Source organism: Onychomys torridus, chromosome 10 (assembly GCF_903995425.1).
Source record: "Onychomys torridus chromosome 10, mOncTor1.1, whole genome shotgun sequence".
NCBI classification, from domain to species: domain Eukaryota; kingdom Metazoa; phylum Chordata; class Mammalia; order Rodentia; family Cricetidae; genus Onychomys; species Onychomys torridus.
Window position 1 is genome coordinate 23,885,836 of NC_050452.1, and position 26,069 is coordinate 23,911,904.

A 26,069-nucleotide genomic window follows, 5' to 3' on the forward strand; every position below is an offset into this window, starting at 1 on the left:
CAGTAAAACAAGAAAAGTGAAATCGGATTGATCTGAAGTGTAACAGATCCCTAGTCGTGAGAAACTTTAAATGACGCACGCCTTGCAGAGGAGAGGGACAGAGCAGACACTCGCTGAGTTGGGAAGCTGTGTGTTCTCAATGTAGCTGCCGCTCAGACAGTGCCCAGGGTTCTTGAGATCCTGCCTCAGACTAGGCATGTCATATCTCCTCGCCTGTCCTTCATGAGCCAACACGGCCTTGGCTGTCACTGTTCAAAGGTAATTTCAGACCCTCTGGGGTTTGATGCAATTCTTGTCTCTGCGTGGTGACTTCCCCACTGTCCCTTCCCAGGCACAGTGGCCAGCAGCCCCTGCCAGGAGGATGTGGCAGGCTCTGGAGTGATGCCTTTGAAGGTGGTGGGGTGGTTGCTACCAGTGGCCTTCTGTGGGAGTTGCTGCTGGGCTGCTTCTCCATCAGCTCACGATTTGGGACAGTCTCTTCCTCATTGGCACACATTCAGATGCTCATGTCCCACAGATGTCTCAATGTCACAGGCTGCTATCCAAGGTGACCCCTTCCTGCTGGCATGATCTAAGGCTGAAGTCGTCAAGCTGGACCAGGGAGTTGTCATGCAGTACAGACTGTCTTGGCATCCTTGTCCTGACCCCTGTCTGTGCTCTCACCCTGAGGCTAGATGACTCCTCTGCATTTGGAGATGTCTTGTGTTCCTTTAGGACCGTCTTCTACACATTGTATGATGGAGCCAGAGCTCAAACATCCAGGACAGGCCCAAGGGTGAAGTGCAACTCCCAGATCCATAGAGCTTAGGTTCTGGACTACTGTCTTAGCACAGTGGTTTTGAAGTTGTCCCTGCCAGGCCAGTAGCATGGCCTTGACCTGAGAGCCCTCCTCCAGCTGGGCAGCCTTCTCAAAGGAGGACCCCATCTGGTTGTAGTAAGACCCCTCTTTCAGAGCTGCTCTGGTGCCTGGCTGCTCTTTGGGACAGTGCCTGGTGTTAAGGTGGTACTTTGAGGACCTCGTGGTAGTTGTGGGTGCCTGGCATATAAATAAAGCGGACAGGGATTTGGGCTGAGGACACAAGGCGCCCTTTGCAGAGGACCGTCAATACATGAGTGCTGTCGTGCCTGCTGCACCTTTCTGGCCCAGCCCAGCCTGGCAGGCAACAAGGACAGACCAGCGTGGACAGATGCCTGGGAAGAGATGGCCACTCAGTCACTGGCTTCACAGCGGGGAGTGTTGAGAGACTGGAACAGTGCTGCGTGTTCAGGCCTGTTGCTAGGCAAAGTGCCTTCTGTAGGCATCACACAGATGGTCTGGGTGTCAGTGGTCGCTTGTGCTTTCTGCACAGGATTAGGACACAGGCCATGTCTGGGGCCCTGCACAGTCCTCTCTTTGTAGTCTTCCGCCCACCTTCGTCCCCTCTAAAGATGGGGTGACCTTGTCCTGCCCCCAGGGCAGCAGCAGGGGGTGAGGGCAGGGGTGAGGGCAGGAGGTGAGGGCAGGAGGTGAGGGCAGGGGGTGAGGGCAGGAGGTGAGGGCAGGGGGGAGGGGCAGGAGGTGAGGGCAGGAGGTGAGGGGCAGGGGTGAGGGCAGGGGCTGAGGGCAGGGGCTGAGGGCAGGGGTGAGGGCAGATGAGGGGCAGGGGGTGAGGGCAGGGGTGAGGGGCAGGGGGTGAGGGCAGGGATGAGGGCAGGGGTGAGGGCAGATGAGGGGCAGGAGGTGAGGACAGGGGGTGAGGGCAGGGGGTGAGGGCAGGAGGTGAGGGCAGGAGGTGAGGGCAGGGACTTGGGTCATAGCAAATGGAGTGGTAGAGGTTCCAATCTTTCTCTAGAGACTGTCCCTTTGGGCCTGCTGCTTCCTGGGTGGTCCCTCCCTCCCTCCCTTCCTCCCTTCCTCCCTTCCTCCCTTCCTCCCTTCCTCCCTTCCTTTGAAACAGGGTTTCTCTGCATAACAGCCCTGGCTGTCCTGGAACTCACTCTGTAGACCAGGCTGTCCTCGAACTCACAGAGATCTGCCTGCCTCTGTCTCCCGAGTGCTGGGATTAAAGGGGTATGCCACCACCACCCGGCCTGGTCTCTACCATTTTTAAGGTTAGAGTCAGGATGATGCCTGTCCTGTGACAATCCAGTGTCAGATCCCCTGACAGGCAGAAGTGGCTGCACATTTGGACTCTCGAGACATAGAGAAGATACAGTTCTGTCCTCGAAGGGCCCATCCCCATGTTTCAGGACAGAAGACTGTGCTCTGTTCCAAATCCTCCCAAGCACTTTCTATGTCGCCCAGACCGTGGCACGGGCACACAGCATTGGTGCTGAAGGGGGTCAAGAGGTGGTTTCCCTCACATAAAGAACACCTAAGGAGTCCACAGGCAGATAGCCAGAACTCCAACTGATAAATGGACGAAGCAGGCAGTGGACACAAAATAAGCAAAGGTTTATGTTTGTAAAACCAGAAAATGAAACAAGAGCCAGCTCCTGTCCGTCTTCCAGGTCCTCAGAAGTCCGTGTGATGATGATAAGCCACCTTGCCCAGGCACAAGCTCCGCTCTCCTGCAGATGAGGACCACGGCTCAGGCTATATAAGCACCAAGCCTGGGGGTTGGTCGGCCTTCAATGTGCCTAAAGGCCTCATGATGTGGGCAGTTTAGGAATGTCAAAGATGTGGCTGAGCCGGAGGGCCTGTCCCTATTGCCGAAAGCCAGACAGTGCTAATAATATGGGGATTCCAGAACCGAGCCCCATCACCCTCTTCTCTGCCCTCACCCTTCCCCCGACGCTCCCTTTCCTCTGCTTCCCCTCTTCCTCCTGCCTGCTCCCCTCTCCCCTGCCTACAGTCTTCTCCTTCTGTAGACCAGGGGTGTGTGTGTGTGTGTGTGTGTGTGTGTGTGTGTGTGTGTGTGTGTGTGTGTGACGGTCAAGACCTCACCCAGGTGCTCAGTGTAAGGCATGTCTTGTCACTCTCTGTCCCCCAGGACCCTGAAGTATCATCTTCTAACGCTGTGTGAGTTCTTGTCACTCAAGTGCTGACATTTCCCAGTGTGGCCAGTGCATCAGCACTGTTCTGTGGCTGGCACTTCTCTGTGTTTGGTTTTTACAATCCTTCTCTGTATCCTAGAAAAATATGTTTGTCTCTATAATTTCATTTTGAGGCAGGCTCTTACTATGTAGCCCAGACTGGCCTCAAACTCAGAATTGTCCTATCTCCTCCAGCCCAGAAAAGAAAGAGGAAAGATCTTTGTTGTTGTTGTCAATAATGTTTTGTTTTGCTTTATTAAACGGGCTTCATATTTAAAGTAATTTTATGCTTACAGGGACAGAAAGCCTGGGGCTCCCTTCTGTCTCCCCCTGTGTTAGTAGCTTTTCTCACTGCTGTGACCACATACTGACAAGAAATTTAGAGAGGGAGGCTTTGTTTGGGTTCCCGGTTTAAGGGGAAAGCTTACCTGTGCCAGGAAGGCTTGGCGACGGGAGCCAAGGCAGCGGCAGTTGGTCACAACCCATCCGGTCAGGAAACAGAAGACCATCTCAAGATACCCTGAAGTCTCACACCAACTCATGATGCTTTTACAGCCACCACCTGGGGACCGAGTGGTCAAACACGGGAGGAGCCTGGGAGGGTATTTCATAGTACAACCATAACACCTACCCATCCTGAATTCTTCCAATTTTTTTTAAAGACTCATCTGTTTGTTTTTTTTTTAAAGATTTATTTATTTATTGTGTATTCAGAAGAGGGCATCAGATCTCGTTACAGATGGCTGTGAGCCACCATGTGGTTGCTGGGAATTGAACTCAGGACCTCTGGAAGAGCAGTCAGTGCTCTTAACTTCTGAGCCATCTCTCCAGCCCGACTCATCTGTTTTTATGTTATGTGTATGTATGTTTTGCCTGTATGTAAGTAAGCACCACATGTGTGTAGTGCTTGAGGAGGCCAGAAGAGGACATCATATCCCCTGGAGTTGGAGTTACAGAGCGCCTGTGTTCAGGATCTATAACTTTGCAGCTAATTAGAACACATCATAGGAAATGTAATTGCTGGTTCGGGTGGCAGGGTAGTTTTAATTATGTAGGAAACCAACAAACTGCCCTCTGAAGTGTCAGGGTCTTTAATCCCAGCACTCAGGAGGCAGAGACAGGCCTATCTCTGTGAGTTCGAGGCCAGCCTGGTCCAGATGGAGTTCCAGGCCAGCTAGAGCTACTGTGTAAGTCTGAAGAAGATCTGTGTCTAGATTCCCTTCCATCTGACGTTCACTCATGCCAGCACAGTTGTTGACAAGACCCCCCTTTCTCTCCACCGGGTCTCCAGGGACCTGGAACTGTGTTCTTTCCTTTCAACGTTGTGTTGGCCATTCTATATCTTTTTCTTTCCCACATCAGCTTTAGAATAAGTTTGTCTATGTCCACAGAATAACTTGTTGGGAAGAGATCAGCTCACAAACTGAGTCAGCCTATATCCATGACAGTTTAACATTCCTCAGTCAGTTCCGGCTTCCCTTTTTTTCATCCAAATTTCTTCTCTTTCCCTATTAGATCTTGTGCCTATTTGGCCAGAGATACGCCCACTTACTTCACTTTTTGTGGTGCTGACGTAAATGCTATTATATTTCAGGTTTCAAATTCCAATTGCTTATAAGACAGCAGTTGATTTTTAAATATCAACCTAATAACCTCCCGCCCTTCTGTACCACTTGTGATTCGGTTTTTGTTGGTCAGAGGGGGTTTCTACGTAGATGCGTCATTTCTGAGCCAAGATGGTTATATTTTCCCATTCCCAGCAGTATGCTCTGTATTTCCTTTTCTTTGTCTTTCTTGCATTAGCTGGGACTTTTCAGTACGATGGTGGATCATAGTGGGAGACTATGATCCTTGCTTTTTTCTGATCTTGTGGGATGATATCTAGATTTAAGTGTGAAAGAAACTGTAGGTCTTTGTCACTTCTTTTTTATCAAATTGTGGACATTCTACTGTATTCCTAGTTTGCTGAGGGTGTGTGTGTGTGTGAGAATGTGTGTGTGTGTGTGTGAGAATGTGTGTGTGTGAGAGAATGTGTGTGTGTGAGAGAATGTGTGTGTGTGTGAGAATGTGTGTGTGTGAGAGAGAGAATGTGTGTGTGTGTGTGTGTGTGTGTGTGTGTGTGTGTGTGTCATAATGAGCATTGGATTTTATTCAATTCTCTTTTTGCTATCTGAATGGTCCCATTATTTTCCATCTTTAATTTGTTGATGGCATGATTATATTGATTTTGAACATGAGCCAGCCTTGTATACCAAGGGTGAGTCCCACTGGCTTCAACTTAGAAATCTCTGTTAAGGATTTTTGCATCTAGTTTATGAAAAATCTCCACCGCAGATTTCTGTTGGGTGATATTTTGCTTGTGTTCTGACAAAGCTTGCCTGGAGATCAGAGGGCAGAGCTAGCCACTAGTTAGCCATAGAGGCCAGGCAGTGGGGGCACACACTTTTGATCCCAGTACTTGGGAGGAGGAAGCAGGAAGATCAGGAGTTCAAGGCCACCCTGGACTACTGGAGATTGAACCAGTCTGGGCAGTGGTGGCGCACACCTTTAATCTCAGTGCTCAGGAGGTGGAGACAGGAGTATGAGGTGGGCAGTGACAGGATCTCGGCCCCCATTTGGTCTGAGGATTCATAGAGGTGAGAAGTTTCTAGAGACTGCTGCTCGGCTTCTCTGATCGTTCAGCTTTCACCCTCGATATCTGACTCTGGGTTTTTATTGTTAAGATTAATTAGGATCATGTTTAGATTTCCTTCCTGCAGTCCTCACTTAGGTATTAGAGAGACTGGCTGCCTGAAATAAGTTAAGTATTCCTTTTGCTTTTATTTTCTGGAAGAGAATTGGTACACTTTCCTTTTGTTTGTTTTGTTTTTGAGACAGGGTCTCACTATAGAGCCTTGGTTGTCCTGGAACTCTCTATGTAGGCCAGGCTGGCCATGAACTCATGGAGATCCACCTACCTCTGCCTCTGCCTCCCATGTGCAGGGATTAGAGATGTGTGCTGCCATGTCCAGCGTCCTTAAATTCTGACAGAACTCACAACTTAGAGCATGGTTCTTTCTGCTTGGGAAAGCTGTTGGTTACTCACTGCATTTCTCTGAGAGACCTTGACCTGGTCAGAGAAGCTGTCTCTCTTGCTTTGTTTTTTGAAACAGTCTTCCAGTGGAGCCCACACTGGCCTTGAACTTGAGATCCTTCTTGTCTCCCAAGTGCTAGAGCTACAGGTATGTGCTAGCACGGCTGACTTTGGATGGATGATGTCTTTCCAGGAGTTGTTCCATCTCCTTTAAGTTTGTCAAACTATGGCTGTAGGTCCTTCCGTACGGCCCCTTCTCATCCTTCCAGTGTCTGTGGGCTCAGTAGTGATGGTCCTGCCTTCATGTCTGTGGTGATGTGTCTTCCCTCCTCATCCTGCTCTTGTGTTCTGCTCTCTTTCTTCACCTCATCTGGATCTCGCACTCTAGCGTGGCCAGCGGTTTTCCACCGCATTGATCTTTTCGAAGCTTTGTTGATTTTCTGCATTGATTTCCTGTCTACAGTTTCAGTGATTTCTGCTCCAGTTTTTAGTTTTCTTCTGCCTGTTTTCCATCTCATCCCCTCTCTTGTTTGTTTTTATTTATCTATTTCTGTGTGTGTGCATATTTTGCCTGCATGTGTACATGTGCTACACGTGTGTGCCTGGTGCCCGCAACAGTTAGAAGAGGGCTTCAGGTCCCCCGGAACTGGAGTTAGGGACGGCTGTACATCCCCATGTGGGTACTCGGAATTGAACCAGGGTCCTCTGCAAGAGCAGCGAGTGCTCTTAACCACTGAGTCATCTCTCCCGTCCCTCGTTCTCATTTCTTAAGAAGAGGCTCAGGTTACTGATTTTTAGATTCTTTTCTTTTCTAAATAGATGCATTTTATGATATAAAATTTCCTGTGAGTTCCACTCTAACTGCATTTGGAAGTTTTTGATGAGGTCTACTTTCATTTTTTAATCAAATTGTCTTTTAAATTCTTCCTTCAGCCTTTTTTCTTCGATCCTTATAAAATTTAGAAACATGGCATTTAATAACGGTGTGTTACAATTTTTTAAGCTTTCTGTAATTTATTTCAGTTTGGTTCCATCACAGCCCAAATGCATGGTTTGATTTCTGTTCTTTTCAACTCAAAGTGTGTTTATGGCCCAGCACGGGGTCTATCTCAATGAACGTTTGATGTGAGTTTGGGAGGGTAGATCTCATGTTTCTAGACCTCCTTCATGTCCAGATGAGTAATGGTTCCTGAGTTTCTGCCTGCTAGATCTTCCCATTTCTGTATGTATAGGTGTGTGCACATACACATGTTCATGTGTGCAGGCACCCATCCATGTGTGTGAGGCCAGAGAACAACTTCAGATGTTTGCTCCTAAGGTGCCACCCAGGTTCACACTGGCCTGAAGTTTGACTTGTAGGCTAAGCTGGCTGGCCAGCAACCCCCCTGAGTCCACCCATCTTCACCTTCCAAACGCTGGGGTTATGAGTGTGTACCATCCTCCCAGCACTTTTTATGTGGGTTCTGGGGCTCAGACTCAGGTCTTTCGGTTTCTGCAGCAGCCATCGCCCCAGCCCCTGGCTCTGTCCACTTCTGGTCCTGACTTTTACATCTCTAGCTGTGATGGTGGGTGTGTCTAGTTCATCTCACAGTTACAGCAGCTCCGTCTCCTGTCGACACTTTGCTGTTGGGTGTGCCCATGTCTTCTTGGATTGCCGTGTCTTGAAGAATGGCTCCATCGCTGTGAACTGACCCATTTGTGCCTCACAGTTTCCCTCATTCTGAAATGACTCAAGCTTTATTTTAGGGAGTGTGTCTCTCTCCACCTACTTAAAAAAATTGTGGCCAAATGTACATCACATAAAATGTACCATTTTAACTATTAAAAGCATGATTGTAGATAACATTTGGTTGTTTATACACATCACATTGTTTTTTAGTTTTACAAAAACTCTAGATAAAGTGCTATTTTCATTTAAGGATGAAAATTTATCTCAAGATCATATGTATAATGAGAAAGTGGCAGAGTCAAGAAATGGACAAATGAATCAATAATAAAGTCAGTTGTAAATGATTGGCCCTATTGTTTTCTCTAATTAACGTATCAGTGCATTTATTTATATTGCTATATGACTAATCAAAATGCTTCTTACATTTTATTTTATATCTATTACAGAATTTTAGCCATTTAAGGACAGAGTTCAGTCGCACTGAGCACACTCACACTGCCCTTGTGCTCCAGGGGATGTACTGTGTGCACTGGACCCCAACACTCCATCCTCCTTTCCTCCAGGCCCTCCTCACGCTCTTACCTGCTTTATGGATTTGCCTGTCTGAGGCATGTGTATGAGGGGAACCCTGCCGCATACATCATCTGGGACTGGCTTGTTTTAGTGAATCTTTGAAAGTACACGGATATTGTAGTGTGTGTGCCAGGGTTTTCTTCCTTCCGAGGCTGAGTGACCTCCCTGTGTGGGCATGTGCTGCCCTTTGCTTGGCCATTCATCGTTCAATGGGCATGCGATTGCTTCTGCCTTAGGCACTTGTGAAGATGCTGCTGTGAGTGTGGTGTACACGTACCTGTTTCAGTCCCTGCTTCTCAATTCTTTGGCTTTGCCTAGAATTGCTGGATCATATGTTGACGCGTGTTTGACTGTTTTGAGGAACCACAGGCTGTCTTACCATTTTACATCCTCATCCTTGATGCCAAAGCTCCAAGTCCTCTGCCTCCCTGCCAGCATTTGTGTTCAGTTTTTAAAGTTTTTGTTGTGTTTTGCTTTGTTTGTTTTGTTTTCGTAGTCAAAGTGGTCATCCTAATGGACGGGAAGTGACTGTGGCTACCGGATGCTGAACATCTCTCAGCGTCCTTGTTGACCGTGTGTCTTCTTCGGGGAAATGTCTATTTCTTATTTTTAGGATTGTGCTTTGGGGTTTTGTTGTTGACTTTAGGACTTTTTTTTATTTAGCTCTTATGGGATGTACTAATTGCAGATATTTTCTCCCATATTGTAGATTGTCTTTTCAGTGTCTTGGTAGTGTCTGCGCCCATGTTTCTGTCCGTGTTCATGTCCATGTGTGTGATCTGGGGATTTAGCTCTGCCTCGTGAATGCTAGGGTACCCTGGGGCACACCCAATTCCCGTGTGTCCTTTGATACTCAAGAGTTTTGTATTTTCATGGAGTCTAGTTTATGGTTCTTACTGCTTATCCTTTGGTGTCACATCTAAGAGATCATTGCCACATCTATTGTCATGAAGATTTCCATCTATGTTTTATTCTAAGTGTTTTGTAATTGGATCTTTTAAGTTTAGGCTTTGGTCCATTTTGAGCTAACTTTGATTTATGGTAGATAATATGACCCAGCTTCATTCTTTGGCATGTGGTTATCTAATTTTCCCAGCACCATTTGTTGATAAGACTGTCTATTCTATAGTGAATGGTTTCAGCATCCTAATTGCAAATTAGTGGATCATATTTCATCCTGCTGGTCTGTATGTCTATTCTTATGCCAGCACCATATCATCTTCATTACCTTGGTTTTGTAATGAGTTCTGAAATCAGGAAATGTGAGTCTTACCTTTGTTCAGCTTCCCCGCCCCAAAGATTGTTTTGACTATTTGGTGTCTCTTATGGTTACATATGAATTTGGGGATAGATTTGACTATTTCTGTGGGTGGGGGAGTTAGTGGGATTTTGATAGGATAGCACTGAGTATAATAGTTTTGGATGATACTCTGTCTTTACTCTGACTCTGTGTCATTGCTTTGAAAGTGGGTTTCTTGTAGACAGTATATAGTTGAGTCTTGTTTTATACTCTGGGGCTTCTCTATGTAACCCTGGCTGTCCTGGAATTCACTCTGTAGACCAGAATGACCTCAAACTCAGAGGTCTGCCTGCCTCTGCCTCCCAAGTGCTGGAATTAAAAGTGTGCAACACTACCACCTGGCTATAGTGGTGTCTTTTAAGTGGTGTATTTAGACTCAATTGATACTGATATCCTTAGGTTAATAGCTATCAGATTAGCTACTACTTTCTCTCTCCTTTTTCCCCCGTTTCTTTTTGTTTTCCCTTTTCTGTTTGTTGTGGCCTAACTGAACATTTTATATGCTGATTCCTTTCCTCTCCTCCCTCTCCCTCATCCTTGTCCCTCTTCCGTCCTGCGTATTAGTGATCGTTCTTTGTCATGACCCTGTAGTTAATCCTGGAGTTTGCAGTGTCATTCACAGCTGACCCGAGTCTGCACGCAGCACTGCCCTGACTCTCAGGTGACAAAGTAGCTCATTGCCTTGTGGGCTTCATGTGTGGCTCACTCTCACTTATCCAGCAGCTACAATCACCAAATGCGTTGTTGTTAAGGAGAAATAACGTGTTCTTAAACACCCACGGGAGGGTTGTTCACCAGTAAACTTGTCTATTAGGAAACATTAAAATGTTCAAAAAGGAAAGAATGGCATCAGTCAAAAACAGGTCTACAGAAAGAAAGAGAATTAGCGAAAGTGATATGAAATATGTCTTAAATAAATAAATAAAAATACTATTATGATCTAGCGGATAATAGTTGATTAAAACAATAGCAGCAGCAACGTATTTGGTGATTATAGCTGATGGGGAAGTAAGATACACTGGAAGATGAGAGGGGCGAGGATGTGAGAGAGAGAGAGAGAGAGAGAGAGAGAGAGAGAGAGAGAGAGGAGAAAATGGAATCAGAATATAAAGTGTTCACTAAGCCACAGACAGACAGAAGAGGAAAGACAGAAAGAAGCAGAAAAAAGATAAATCAGTAGCTAAAGTGGTAGCTAGTAATCTTACTCTACTTCCCATCGTCTGAACCGCTTAGGTTCGCGTGGTGTGAGCCTGCTCTGTTGGTCACCGTTCCGACATTCTGTTGTTGTTTTCTGTCCTCGCCCACGTCACAGTCCTGGGCGACCTCTCCTCACCCACCGTTCAGTTTTGTCGTCCGCTGTCGCTGCTTCTCCAGCCCCCTTGTCCCGTCATCAGTCCCGCCCGTGGCTTTTGAGCTCCCATAAAGCATTCTGCATTTCTGCCCGTGGCTTTGATGTGCAGCAGGTTGGTTTTTTTTTTCCCACTCTCTCTCAGAATTTCCATCTCTCTGATCACATTGCCCATCTGCTTCTGCGTGTATTCCAATCTTCCCATTAGCGCCTTTAACATGTTGATCATAGCTGCTTCCAGCCCCCAATCTGCCAATTCCAGCAGCTCCCTGCCGCACTGGAGCCCGCTTGCTGTGTCTTTTTGTCCTTTTGTTTGATCTGTAGTTTTCGGTTGAAAGATGGACATAATGTAGTGGACACAACTCTGGTAAACAGGCCTTCAGTGACCCGGAGCTAGCATGCTGGGGAGAGAGCTCTGTCACCCCAGGCTCAGTGTCCAGGCTGTGACCTTCATGCCTGCTTCTTCTCTTCCTTTCCCTTGTACGTGGTGCAGGACAGCTCGAAGGGGCTGGGATTGGGCTTGTCCAGAATCCTGGGCAGTAGGCTTTGTTGAGAGGAATAGAAAGCTCTAGTGTATTTAAGATGACGACTTCCCCTCTCCTCTCCCACTGCCTGATGCTAGGGAATGGTCCTCTGATTTTACTGTGGGAGCTGGCAGGGCTCTTGGAGTTAGACTCACAAAAGGCTGAGTGCCTGCCGTTGAGGCTGGCCTGTCCACATTGAGCTTTCAGCACTGGGCGAGTTCGTGCCCACCCCAGTCCTGACCTCCAAAGCCCGAGCTCTACAAAGTTGTTCTCTGTATCTGCCTGGCTTTCCAGTCTAGGTGCAAAGGGGATGAATAGCGGTTTGCCTGTGGCCTCAGTTCTCTGGTGGACCTAGGAAGAGTTAATGACCTCTAAACATGTCCAGATTTGTGTGTAAGGAGAGGGCAGCTCCTAAGCTTCTCATGCTGGACCAGAAAATGCCTCAGCTTTGCTTCCCAAATTAGTTCTTTAAACAAAACAAAACACAAGCACCTACCCAGAACTTATTTTACCCTGCCTGGCCTGCCTGACTTAAAGCCACACTCTTTGAAAGTCTCCTTGATAGATCTGAGCTTAGAGTGCTGAGCCTTGATCCTCTTCCCTTCATACCCCCTGTTCCAGGCATATCCACTAGGGTAAATACATCATCCAAGTCTGCTGAGCCCTAGCTGCAGGCTCTCACCACCACCTGCGTCTGAACTTGCTTGCCTCCTGGCTAACTCTGTGCTGGGGTAGGGATAGATCACGTCTGTGGTCCAAGGATGGCCATGTTGGAGCCTGGAGAGGTCAGTACCCTATATGCTCACCTTAGAAATTTATTAATATGCCTTATGAGTCTCAGCTGAGTCATGGCTGGGGTGCCAGGGAGATGAGCAAGCCAGCCTTGTATGACCTTTTCGGCTGGTATGTGCTTCCTGGTACATTATGGGGGAGGATCGGCAAAATGGGGAATGAGGCCAAGATAGGGGAAATTATCCTAGATCTTACAGCAGGAAAGGATAGTGGGCAGGTCTGAGTTGCCTGAGACAACCCACACCCTTGTTCCTATGGCCCCTTACTGTGGAAACACCAGTTGCCAAGTCAAGGGCAGATTTCTAAAGCATTCAGTGTCTGAATGGGGGCAGGAGCAGAGGACCAGGAGATAGGATTCATTCATGTTGGGAAGTGAAGGACCAGCCTGTTGACCTGTGGGTCCTTCTAAACCAGGGATCCTGTGATACACAGCCCACAGTGCCCTCCTAGGATCCAGGGCAGACATCTCTGGTCAACCACTGTACACGCAGGCAGCTGTGTCCCGGGCCTCTATTCCTGCCTCACAGTTGTTACTTCTGCGGCCAATCTTGGGCCTGGTGCTGGGACAGGAGAGTCAGCAGTCAGGGCCTGGTGACTGATGAGCCATCCCATATCCCTGCTTCTGCCCAAGCATGTTCCTCTCAGCTGTCCATTGCACTGGCAGCAGCCCAGGATGCCTGTGGCCCTGCCCCCTCCTCCTGACCTGTCCCTGTGTGGGAAGCAGACAGAAGCATCCTGTGCCAGCCTGCAACACTAGGGACAGTGATGGGAATGGGGAGGATCCAGGAAGGGAGGTAGAGACTCAGCTCCTGTCACATGCCTCATACAGGGGCCTGAACGCGAGGCAAAAAGAACACAGGATAGCTCCCCTGGGTGGGGAGGAGCCCCCAAGAGCCTGGTAGACCTCACTGGTCCCAGAGTACCACCCCAACACATCTTGCTGCCTTCAGACCCTAGTGTAACCAGACAGTCCAGCTAGGGCAGGGAAGGATCAGATTGATAGGTCCTGCAGCCTGTGAGACCAAACTCTAATAGACTGTTAGGAACACAGGCCATGGAGGATCATCACCAGGATAAAGACATCCTTGTACCAACAGCCCTGAACTCATGAGGTGACAGTGACAGGGTTCCTGGGCACACCATTTGCACATGTGAGCTTTGCCAGGAAACAGGCCGGGTCACAGAAAGCTGAGGGTGACCCCTTCAGCTCAACCCTACCCAGTTGAGACTGCAGCGAGAAGATGGCTGCCTTGCTGGGGATTTCTCTATCTGAGATGTGCTCACAGTTCCTCCGAGGGCAGCAGCTGTGGTCCTGGGGTGAGGCCAAGGAATCTGGGTGTGTATTTGTGTGTATTCTGATAGATGAGCACATTCACCCTTCAAAAACCCCCATTATGGGCTTCTGTGGGTCACACAGAACTTCCAGCAGCAGCCAGTTTTCGTTTCTCAAAAGGTCCAGCTCTCTTGGAGCCTTGTTTAAATGAAGATTTCTGTAATCAGTAGGTTAGGAGAAAGCCACCTTCCTGGGAGACTCACAGTCCTGAAAAGTCCTATATAAAAAAAAAATAATGATAATAATAATGAATGTTCCAGTCTTCCTCTTCACACACACGCACGCACGCACACACACACACACACACGCACACACGCGCGCGCGCACGCACGCACGCACGCACCATACAAACACATGCACACAAACAAACACAAAATACATAAGATGAAAAAATGAAAAATAGAGTTGGAGTGGTGGCGCACGCCTTTAATCCCAGGACTAGGGAGGCAGAGGCAGGCGGATCTCTAAGTTCAAGGCCAACCTGGTCTACAGAGTTCCAGGACAGCCAGGGCTACACAGAGAGATCCTGTCTTGAAAACCAGAAAAGGTAAATAAATAAAAAAATTTAAATTAAAAATAAAATAGGGTAGTTTCATATGTCATTAAGTTAGAATGGGGTCATACCAGAGACATGACTGTTGTCATGGAAAGGTCACCCAGATATATAGAGAACACCATGTGATCACTCAGGCATAGATTGGGGTGATCCTTCTACATCCCAAGAAACAGACGCCTCAGTGCAGAGCAGGGGAGAGCTTTGGGGAATCTTAGAGAGACCAGGGCCAGAGTGCCTGGCAGCTGGAGCATGGCTGGCTGTTGCTAGGGCCGTAAATCAATGTAAAAGCACCCAATGATTGTGCTTTTGGAAATGAACTCTGTGGAAATAACCAAACTGCTCATGGCAGGCTGTTTAAGAGATGGCATATTGGAAGCAAGCCCTCAGATGCCAGAGAAGTGCTCAGCTGTCAAATGAGGGGCGCTCTCCACAGCTCGAGAAGGGGCTCTTGTCAACAAGTGGGCATTGCGTATGCAGTGACATCCACGGAAAAGGCAAAATCCAAGCAATGACTTGCTGAGACAGCCATGTTTGGTGCTTGGAGACCATGTGGAACTTGTGTGCATACAGACAGAATTCAGGGCTGTCTACATGCTTATTCCCACAAGGGTCACCTCAAGCCCAGTGCTCAGAATCCAGGAATCTGGCTGCTGGGCAGGGCTGAGAGCTAGGCTTGCCCTCCAGCCGTCTGTTGGTGGTTCTGGACAGCAAGCATTTCTCTCTGAGGGCTTTGCTTCTGTCTAGAATGATACACAGCTGGAATGCTCTCCTCATGCTCTGATTCCAGGGCCAGTCACTACTTCCGTACTGCAGGTCCCTCCCAGGGTGTCCACACAGCAAAGCAATGCTGTTGAAGACGTGTCTAAGGTGTGTGGAATACCAACAGGGACAAGGACAGGGCACAGAGACATAGACAAGCTACTCCTGCAGCAGAGCCACACCTGCACGGCCAATGTGCAGGTTAGGAAGGACACAATGACTCCAGGGTGTTCTTAACGACCTCCGTTACTCTGCTGCAAACATAATTATAATAATGCAAAGGTAGTTCCTACTAGTGATGGGTGGATAGGTGGCTTCTGTTCTTGTATTGTTGCTTAGAAGTTGAAAAACAAGCCGGGCAGTGGTGGCACATGCCTTTAATCCCAGCACTTGGGAGGCAGAGGTAGGCAGATCTCTGTGAGTTCGAGGCCAGCCTGGTCTACAAAGTTCCAGGACAGGCTCCCACAAAAAAACAAAACAAAACAAAAAGTTGAAAAACATAAAAGAAAATCTTTTTTTATAATTTTATAATTTAATTTAATTTTACATATCAGCCACGGATTCCCCTGTCCTCCCTCCTCCTCCCACCCTCTCCCCACCCACATCAATACTCTGATCCAAGCAAAGGTTAGTGTTTCTAGCAAATTGCTTAGGTCATTGTTAAAATAGGAAAGGACTAGGCATGTTGATGTGAACGCATAGTCCCAGCAACTCAGGAGGCTGAATTGGGAGGACTGCTTGAGACCAGTGGTTCAGAATCAGCCTGGAAAACACCAGGACCCCATCTTAGATTAGGATAAATAGATGGACGGATGGATGGGTAGACAGATGATAGAAAAGGCTTCTTCATCTTCACTTCTGAGAGTTCCTTATAATCAGAGAGAGGAAGGTGTTTTGTTTAGGTTAGCACATAAAGAGCAACCTAAGGGTAAGTAAACTGTGAGGGCCCTTGTTGTGACCATGACTAGCACCTTCTGATCGGTCTTTAACTCCTACTTGATCAGTAGAGTCTGCCTGGAGCTGACCAGGTCAGAAGACTGGACAGATGATTGGAGGAAGTTTCAAAACAGCCATCTAGTAATTTACAGTAGGAAATGCAACCACTACCTGCTCAGCTTATTCCAAAAAGTTCTGCCAGAAGTAGAAGGTGGTGTCTGGTGGGAAGGCTCTGCTGAGGAGGCTCCCCTGTGGAGATCTGTTTGGGTGGGCCTGTTGAGTGGATCTTCTGGAGGATCATCTAGGAGTACTGTGCTTGTTCCTAGGGTATACCCCTGATCCCCGTGGGCCCTTAGACAAGGAACCTGTCTGGGAAACGTCCATCCATCAACAGGGGAGGGGCGGGGTTGGAGCTTTGATTTTTACTCAAGGCTCCCAGGTGGCCCTGGAATTGCCAGCAGCCTTTCTGTGGATGGCAAAGTCCCCGACTCAGCTCTGAGCTGCCATTGTAGCTGGCTTCTGGGAGGATGTGGAATGCCCTGTACATCATCGTTGTCAGGCAACCACAGGCGTTTGTGGGACAGGGCCAAAGTCCTGGCGGCAGGTGTACTTATGCAAATAGTTAGCTTCCCTCACAGGCACAGGCCAGCAGACTCAAGACAGAGGCAGGAAAGCCTAGGGTGGCAGGAAGAAGCCATCAGGCATGGACACAAGGTGAGGGTGCAGAGAAAGGAGTGGGGAGATGACCACTAAGGGGGTAGAATCCAAGCCTTGAGGGGGTGACTAAGAATACCCCTTTCACTCAGTTGTCCTGAGTGCAATCTGCAGTGACTCTGTGACCTCTTGTGGGGTGGGCAGGGATCTACTTCCCTATCTACATCATCCTAGGAGCAGAATCATGTGGGTAGTACTTTCTGAGTGCTGGGCAATGCTGTGTAGCATCTGCTTGGATCATCTTATTTCACCTGGACATTGGTCTAGGAGAAGATGAACAGCTACTATCCACTTGCCATCTGAAGTCCCCAGAGAGCATCTGAACAGGGTCTGTGAGGACAAAGGATGTCATTACCAGCATCTTAACTATACTCCAAGATCTGGGAACCATGGTAACTCAGTCTTTGCCAGAGTGAAATTGACATGATCTGCCGCAACAGGAATCTTGGCCAGAGTCAGTAACTACTGACCTGAGACTACTGGTCTACCACCTCCTCTGTGGGCATCAGCTTCAGCCTGCAGTGGCCGTACTGTGATGAGGCAGCAGGGGGCAGCCTGGACAGCAGGAGAGGGCTCAGTTGCAGCTAGCAAGGCCTGGTGTAGGACAGAGAGGGCCACAGAGTAGAATGGGGAGTTTTGACATAGTCTGTGGGAACCACAGATGCTTAGCAACAAGCAACAAGCAGGCTCCTGGTGTTGGCTGGCTTGGAGACATCTCGGAGCCAGGGTCTTTGGAAACCCTGAAGCCAGATGCTGCCTGTGAAGTAGAGCTGGGGACAGTAGGTGGCTAGACTGTCATAGACCAGGAATTGCCAGGCTCTTGAGAAGATAGGGGCAGATGGGTTTCCTGAAGACTGAGCACCTTCTGACACTTCCCCTGGTCACCTGTGGTCATCTGACAGGGACAGATTGTTTTCCCTGGAGCCTTTTCCGGGGGATTGCAGAGGCTACTGCACCCCACTGATAAAGCAAGTGGGGAGAGTAGTGGCCTCTGGCTGCCCAGCTCCAGGGCTCCAGTCCTGCATGGAATTAATTCTTCCCCGTTGTCTCTCAGGACCTGTTTCCAGGTACTGTTGATCCTGTGGTAAATGAGACAGCATTTGGAGTTCTCAGCAAATCAGGGCTCAAAGAGTATTTCCTTATTTTAATTAGCTTTATCCGATTTTAAAAGCCCTATAATGGGCTTGGTGCCCTGGGGCCTCGTGATCTGAACAGGTTATTCAGATCACCTTCTCCTTGGTTCTGAAGCAGACGGCCCACACCAGGCGTCTCACAGGTGACCTTGGTGTTCAGAGGAAGTTCACGCAGTGTCTAGCAGGAGAGACGGGCTGAATCACTTTGTGTCCAACTCCCTCTGGACCTTTTCTGTCCCTGTTGCCAAGGGTAGGTGGCTGGTTTGGGAGCCAGTGGTGTTTTCCAAGGTGAGTGATGCCGCTGCCCATCCTGCCTGCCTTCTTAGACGCAGAGGGGCTTCAAGCTCCCATTCCCCAGGCTCTGCTCACTCTGAGTCAGACTATGTGGCCTCAGTGTTGGTCGGCGGCCCCCTTTTTCTGGGCCACTCAAATGGGGTCCGCCTACTTATAGGAGCCTGAGGGAACCCCTCCTGATGAGACATTTCAGGCCCCTTTTACTTCCTGCTCCTCTCCCTGTTCCCTCCTTCCTGCACTGCTAGGCTGGACCAGCACCAAGATCCAGCAGCTCCAGCATCCAAAACACCTGCGGCGCTCTCTGTCGGTCCTGTTTGCCATGTCATAGACTCAGGGCGGGGCCTAGCACCGGAATTCAGGGTGGGCAGGACACAGGCCTGCCTGCAGAGAGCCCCAGTCGAGAAGGGCAGAGATGGGCAGACAATGGTCATAATAAAGTAGAGAATCTAAGCCCTACCACTCAAGACGACGAGCAGGAAGATCAAAAGTTCAAGGCCTTCATGGTCTCTGGGAAAAACAAAGTTGGGAAGGGGATGTGTTGGGATAACCCAGGAGGAGTTGGAAGAGAGGAGTGGGGGTGTATATGATCAAAATGTATTGTGTACATCTATGAAGTTCTCAAAAGAATAAATTTAAATATTACATATTAAAAATAAGTGCCGGGTGGTGGTGGCGCATGCCTTTAATCCCAGCACTCAGGAGGCAGAGGCAGGCAAATCTCTGTGAGTTCGAGGCCAGCCTGGTCTACAGAGCTGGAAAAACAAAACAAAAAAAAGTCTTTTTCCTTGCCAATTTTAAGAATGGAGAAGCAAAATTGTAATATAAGGGTAGTTTCTAAATTGAAAAAAGAGTCAGCCTGGTGGCGGTGGCACACACCTTTAATCCCAGCACTCAGGAGGCAGAGACAGGCAGGTCTCTGTGAGTTCGAGGCCAGCCTGGTCTACAGAGCTAGATCCAGGACAGGCACCAAAACTACATGGAGAAACCTTGTCTCAAAAAACCAAAAAAAGAAAAAAAAAAAAAAAAAAAAAAGCCAAGGTCTGTGTAGGCAACTTGGTAACAATCTGTCTTTAAAAAATAAAAAAGGGCCTTGACTCGGTGGGGTGGGGCTTGGTCCTGCCTCAACTTAGCATGGCAGACTTTGTTGACTCCCCAAGGGAGGCCTTACCCTCTCTGAGGAGTGGATGGGAGGGAGTATGGGGGGAGGTGGAGGGAGCAGGAGAGGGAGGGGTAACTGGGATTGGTATGTAAAATGAAAAAAAAAGTTTTTTAAAATAAAGAAAGAAAAAGAGAGAGCTAGATGGTAGGGTACTTGCTTGGTATGAAGAAGTCCTAGGTCCAGTATTAGGGAGTATGGGTTGGGTGGGGGCAGGGGATGGACACAAACGGGAGAAATTACCATGAGACCCTGTGAGGGGTGACACTCAGAGGAGCCTAAGTTGTGTGAATTGGGTCTCGAAGGATGCATATGAGTCAGCCCGAGGCAGGGACAGGGTCACAGTTTGGACCAAAGATCTTTGTCCATATTGTTTCTCAGTAATTATTCATTTGAGTGACAGGTGCTGTGAGTCCTGAGGGGGACAAGCAATGACATTGGTCTCCTCGCACTTGGAGATGTCCAAGGTGTCAAACCCCCCCCAGCCCTCCCCCAACACCCCCCCCCCCCCCGCCTGTGTGATACATACCAAACATGTTTGTGGCTACTTGCAGGGGGCATTCCTGTGACAGTGACATCTGGCGGCTGTCAGAGTCACTGGAGAAGGAGAGGGTAGTTCTGCAGCCGCTTCCCCAGGCCTGAAGTGGTCTGGGGGATGGCTGTGATGGCCAAGAGCCCTTTTCAGAGCAGCGACCTTCTCCCCTGGAGGGTGCCTGAGTCACTAGAATGGGGTCTCCTGCCTGTGGCTGAGGCCAAGGCCTCCTGCACCATGGGCTGCTCCTACTGAGAACTTACCGGCTGCCTGGCTGTGCCTGTACCTCCCTCCCTGCCTCACAGCCTCATCCCTGTCCCTCCTTCCCTCTGGCAGCTGCCCAGGCCTGGCTACTTCCCTGCAGGGTGCCTAGCCCAAGCCTGAGCTGACAGCACACAGCCTTCTGCAGAGGAAAAGGGGACATCCGGACTGGGGAGGGAGCCCTCCAAGCAGTCTGTAGCCTGTCCACCTACCACAGACTATTGGTAGTTTTGTGTATGGACACCCTGGCACTTCAGCAGGGCTGTGGCTCACAGACACTCGTGTCCTTCCCTGGGTCTGGTCAGCAGCTGGGAGCCTGCTCTGCTGATGAGTGTGTGTGTGTGTGTGTGTGTGTGTGTGTGTGTGTGTGTGTGTGTAGGGGGCTCTACTCTGCTTTGTATATGGGCTCCCCAACTGAGACAGTGTCTGACATCTCAGAGACGCACGGTTTGGCCTCCTGTGAGGTCTTGCTCCTGGCACAAGAGAGGAAGGGTCTCCACTCCCTTCAGGAGCCAGCCGGGCCCTCGCAGAAGATGCTTGCTTGCACAGCCAGGCTGCGGGCGCTGTGCTCTGTGGGCATGAGCAACCTAGATGGCCGCCCGGGTCCTGAGGGAAAGTGAGGACGCACAGCAGATGAGGCTGGCTGGGACAGAGAGCCCCACAGCCATTCTGTGAGAGACCCTGTGCAGATGGGGAAACTGAGTCTCTAGAGGGACATCAACCTGTGAAACCAGGAGGTGACAGACAGGAGGAAGCCAGCGCAGACACAGTGGCTATGAAGGATGATAGTCCAGGGTAGGGTACGGTTCAGAGGTGGGGTACGTCCCTGCAGTGCAAGTCTCTGGGTTCCTTCCAACATGGCAGACAACAAAACAGAAGAAGAAAACTGGGAGAGAGAGAGGGGAAAAAAAAAACCACCAAATAACTTTCTTTACATTTTCCTTACAAAGGGATATTTTGAGGCTGTAACTCACACATAAAGGGAAAATGGAACAAGAAGCTACTGAGAGGACACATGGCATGCTGCCACCCCGTCCCTGAGCAGCCCTCACCCCGTCCACAGGGTCACAGCAGCTAGGCCCTGGTGGCCGGCCTGGGTGAGATCTTGTCTCAGCCCCGGAATTGGAGCCACTGAGCCCAGTGGCTGTGGAAGTGGCTGTGGAGCGTAACTGCTGGCCATTGTGGCCTGAGCCATTCAGGAGCCAGATGGACACCAGTTACTTATTTCTTCCCTAGGAAAGTGAATAGTATATTTTTATAAAGACTCATCTCAAAGGATTGTACCAAAAAGAAGCAATGGTGGTCACTATCTGAGATGTGGTGCTGTGTACCTTAGGGGTGCAGAGGTGGATGTGGGGGCCGGACCAGCGAGTGCTTGGCCTGGTCCAGCCTCCTTTCCTCTCCGCTCCAGGTCTCTGCATCAGCTTTGTGGGCAGCATTCAGAGCCTCTTCCCAGGCTGCTGCCACTTTAAGCCACACCCATGAGTTCTAGGACTTTCTTATTGTGACCCACCCTGGTCCTCCATGTCCTCTTCTGTGATACAGGGACAGTTGTGTATCCCAGGGGGTCCTTAAGCGATACGATGCCACTCTCAAACCTTCAGCTGCATCAATCCCCTGAGTAGACCTGTGCTCCGGCCTGGCCTTGCCTCTGGAAAAGACATGCCAGGGTATCATGAACTTGAGGGTGCCTCTCATTCCAGCTGACCGATGGATCAGGACCTGGGTGTTGTACAGGGATTGAGTGGGGACCCTCTCAAGGCATGGCTGCTCCTCCTCACAAAGTCCCCACAAGAGTGTTTGCCTGGCCCCATCCTACTGATGCCAAGTAGGGTAGCTGGGACTGTGTGGGAGGGGCATAGGCTTCCTTTGCTCATTGGCCATGTGCCTAAGGCCTGGCAGTGGGTAGGTTCCAAAGTGTCTTCGGGAGATTAATTGGTTCTCTCTCTCTCTCCCTCTCCCTCTCCCTCTCCCTCTCCCTCTCCCCCTATGTCTCTCTCCTGCCCTGCATCCTCTCTAGGGGGGCTTTCTCTGTGGTCCGACGATGTGTCAAGCTCTGTACCGGCCATGAATATGCAGCCAAGATCATTAATACCAAGAAGCTGTCAGCCAGAGGTAGGATCCGACAGGGGTTGCCTATCGGGACTGTGGTGAGGGTACCAGGAATGCCGAGGCCTTCCAGATGGCCCTGGCTGAGGGGACATGGGAGGGGTTCTCCCTCAGACTCATCACAACTTTCACCCTCTGATTTGGGGGCTGCCATGTAGTCTTTCTGGGTCCCCATTTGGCTTCTCCTTCTCAAGCCTGCTGGGTCTCTCTTCCAGACCTGAAGAGATGAGTTCTTACGCTGGTGAGGCACTGGGGGACTGGATGGTATTTCCCTAAAAACTATGGCCAAGGAGAAGCAGTGACTCCAGGCTGTGGGTGGGTGATGGCAGGGCTGATGTTGGCATCTCACTGCTGGTGAAGTCCTGTCCCTGGCTCACCTTGGGTATCCCAGATGGTTTCTTAGCTGAGTCTTCTGAGCAGGCTATAGGATTGCCTGGCCCAGGGAGGTCTCTGCAGGCTTGCAGGTGTGCAAGGAAGGGTCTTCCTTGGTGCTGGTTGAGCAGGTCACCAGGCAGAGCCAGGGCATGTGTGTGTGTGTGTGTGTGTGTGTGTGTGTGTGTGTGTGTGTAGGGGGGTAGGGGACATCATTCCAGGCAGGTTATCAGAAGTCACTCTTATGACTTCCTAGGGTGGGGTACAGAGTGAGTGGAGGTCAGGGAACTGCATAGGGATCTGGATAAGAGTCCCCAAGTGGGGTGGGCTGGAGACCTGGTGAGGCCATGGGGGTGTTGAGTGGGTGGCTGCCAACAAGATGGCATTGCCACATCACCCTGCTCTTCCTCCTCCTCCTCCTGTCCTCAGACACTGCAGCTTGATCAAGCTTCCCAGATGCAAATCTGAGCTAACTGAGGGCCAAGGAGCCCTGACCTCTCTCAGCCCTGGAAGATGCTTTAAGGCTGAATTAGGACATAGGCAGGGTCTCCTCTAGTGGGCATGTTGAGGGTATGAACCACTTGCTGATGGCTGGGTCGGTCTACAGTTTACAGTCTGACAACCCACAGGTCACATAGCTGATACCACACCTACAATTTAACAACACAGGTGTAAGCATGTTTGAACACCTGTCATATACCAGACCACGAGGGCTCTCACATGTGTTTCCTCTTGGAAGCATTCTCTGAACCTAAGATAGGGATCTTCAAGACCCCGGGGTGCTTCTCTACCAGCCATTGTCTTCATCCCCATCACTGAGTAATACCCACTGCTACTTAGTGCCCATGATGGACCTCCAGCCCCAAAGGGCCAGGGAGGGTGATGGTTTGCAGAAGCTTTGGTCGGAACGGTAAACAAGTTCTCTTCTGTACCTTAGATGGGGAGCCACATTCGGTGGGAGAGGCTTGGGTGTCCCTTCTCCTGACATTCTTCACGGGCTAGATGTGGGTCACCCGCTGCCAGTGGCCCTCCCTCTGTCCTGAGCTATGATTCAGGATCTGGGGGGCTGTGAGCTCGGTTCTCCTCTGCCAAGACACAGCTAGTGTAGAGCCCTGCGTGCTCAGAGTGAGCCCAGGCCCAGGGTGAGATCAGTTCCCAGGGTTTTCCAAGTAATATCCCCAAACCTGCACATTCCCTGCTGGTGAGAGAGCACGTGATTCAAGGCACATTAGGTGTTTGTGCACATGTGTGACTTTGTGTCTCTGTGTGGCATAAATGTGCACGTGTCTGTGTTTGTATGTACCACACTGGTGGTGACAGTGTTGGAGTTAGCTCCCGCAGAGGGCTTGCTGTATACACTGTGCCAAAACTCGGGGCCCTTCTGTGCTCCCTGATGCGGTCAGTGTCGGTTTGCACACAGGTATGAAATATTTTGGCCTTGTAACGCAGGTGGATCATGTGCCCAGGAGGCTACTGAGCGCGTTCTGTGGTCAGCCCCATTTCTTCTTGTCACCATCCCTAGACTTCTCCAGCTTTCACCACACCGGTGTTTGGTCCCATGTCTCTCGCTGACGTGAGGGCTGCCTGGTACTCAGAGGTGTCCAGGAGACAGGTCGCTTCCTGTTGCTGTGTGCTGTTCTTTTGAACAAAGACTGCTCTTCTCCCAGCTCTGTGTTGGTTCCTGGCCACGCGAGCAGACCCACCAGAGCCTTGGCCAAGCAAGTTGCTTGGTAGAAGCCGCATGAGCTGTGTCTGGCAAACCAGGCTGCTCTCCCAGTCACTTTGGTTGTCTAAAAACCCACCCAGATGTAGTAACTTGAGCAACTAGAACCCATGATGTTTTGTGTCTCCTTTTGCCTCTCCATTTACCACAGAGAGGTAATAGCTACTCCTTAGCGTTCCTTGGTCCTCGCGGGGGCCCTCAGAAGCCCCACTGACCTAGACTTCCGTCCCATCCCAAGGAGGTGCAGAGCTCAAGCCCCACCTGGGCTGGTGGACCCCCCTGCAGGCTGTGTGACCCCACAGGGTCACTTTCCGAGCACCTTTCTTCACAGTTGGAGACCTTGTGCCCCCTAGCACTGTGCTGCTGGCCCCTGTTTCAGGCCACCTCATCCCTGCCAGCTTTTTCTGGGCCCCTTTTACATTTAATCTTAGCTGTGGGCCTATCCAAGACCCTGATATGTCTAGACAGACCCTCACCCATCCTATGGATGCACCCCACATGCTGGGTGGGGCTGGGAATGAGGTCCGGGAGGTCAGAAAAAGTCACTCCAAAAGCTGCATTGGCTGAGTATTGTGGGGTAAGCAGACGTTTATTATGCTTAAGCAGAAAACCATCTGAGTATTTTTCCATAGAATTTGGCAGCCTCCTTGGAATTAATCAACCCCCCTATTTATATCCTCAAAGTGCTTCACAAGTTGGGAGGATTGTGAGGAGTGGGCATCTGAATCCCCAGCTGGGATCTGGTTTCTGACCTTGCTTCTCCCTGATCAGAGTGCCCAGGACCCCTTTAACTGCTAGCCTGCTGAAATGAGTTGCCAGTGTGTGTGTGGGCATGTGTGAGTGGGAGGCCTTATCACAGACCCTGCTCCCTGCCAGCTGGGCTGGATGATGGGTGGTGGGGCGGCAGCTGGGGTATCTGAAGTTACGAGCATCTGCAGACACCGCCCCCACACCTTTTTTCCTGTTACTCTCTCTATCTGGGGATGTCCTGCTGTGGTCAGGATGGCAGGCTGACCCTGGCTGCTTTGCTTCCACCGAGGGTCTCCTCACTGCCCAGCCCTGGCCTTTTCTTTGAGCATTTTTTTCCCATAATGAACTTTTATCATAGAACTTTTCCCCCAAATCTCAGCTCTTGGCTGGTCTTGCCTGTGTGTGCCCCAGACCCCAGATTACTCACCATCATCTGTCCCCAGCAGAAGAGACATTGTCAAACTTCCTTGAGGCATCAGCTGCTCAAACCTGTTTCTACCACGTGCTTGGCTCAGCAGGATGGCTACATTGCTGGGTCATCATTGACGTTCAGCTCCACTCTGGACAGTCTCTGAGTGGCTGCCCAGGACCTCATTCCCAGCCCCATGCAGCTTGTGGGGTGCATCTGTAGGATGAGTGAGGGTCTGTCTAGACATATGAGGGTCTTGGATAGGCTTACAGGTAAGATTAAATGTGAAAGGGGCCCAGAAAAAGCTGGCAGGGATGAGGTGGCCTGAAACAGGGGCCAGCAGCACAGTGCTAGGGGGCACAAGGTCTCCAACTGTGAAGAAAGGTGCTCGGAAAGTGACCCTGTGGGGTCACACAGCCTGCAGGGGTCCACTAACCCAGGTGGGGCTTGAGCTCTGCACCTCCTTGGGATGGGACCGAGGTCTAGGCCTAGTGGTCACCTTGTTACAACTAGTGGACCCAAGATGGTTTTCCCCTTGAACCTAACAAACTTCTGCTGACCCCAAAGTATTCAGCCAAGGCAACTTTGAGAGTGACTTTTTCTGACATCCCAGGAACTCATGGCTGTGGTATGGCCCCAGAATCTTAAGCAAGAGGGAGGCCTGCCAGGAAGCTGACCCGACCAACTCTGGACCAAACCTGGGTCTGAGCAATAATAACCCAGAGCTGGCCTTGCCTC

The 26,069-nt window shown here is 50.0% G+C and overlaps 1 protein-coding gene across 8 annotated transcripts in view; it reads left to right on the plus strand.

The window, feature by feature from the left end:
- Positions 1-26,069, plus strand: part of Camk2b (calcium/calmodulin dependent protein kinase II beta) — an 89,151-nt gene that overhangs the window by 15,430 nt on the left and 47,652 nt on the right. For all 8 annotated transcript variants that reach the window (XM_036201157.1, XM_036201162.1, XM_036201158.1 and 5 more), the window contains exon 2: positions 21,989-22,083. In XM_036201157.1, the coding sequence (XP_036057050.1) occupies positions 21,989-22,083 (95 nt within the window). The remainder of the gene's footprint in view (positions 1-21,988; positions 22,084-26,069) is intronic.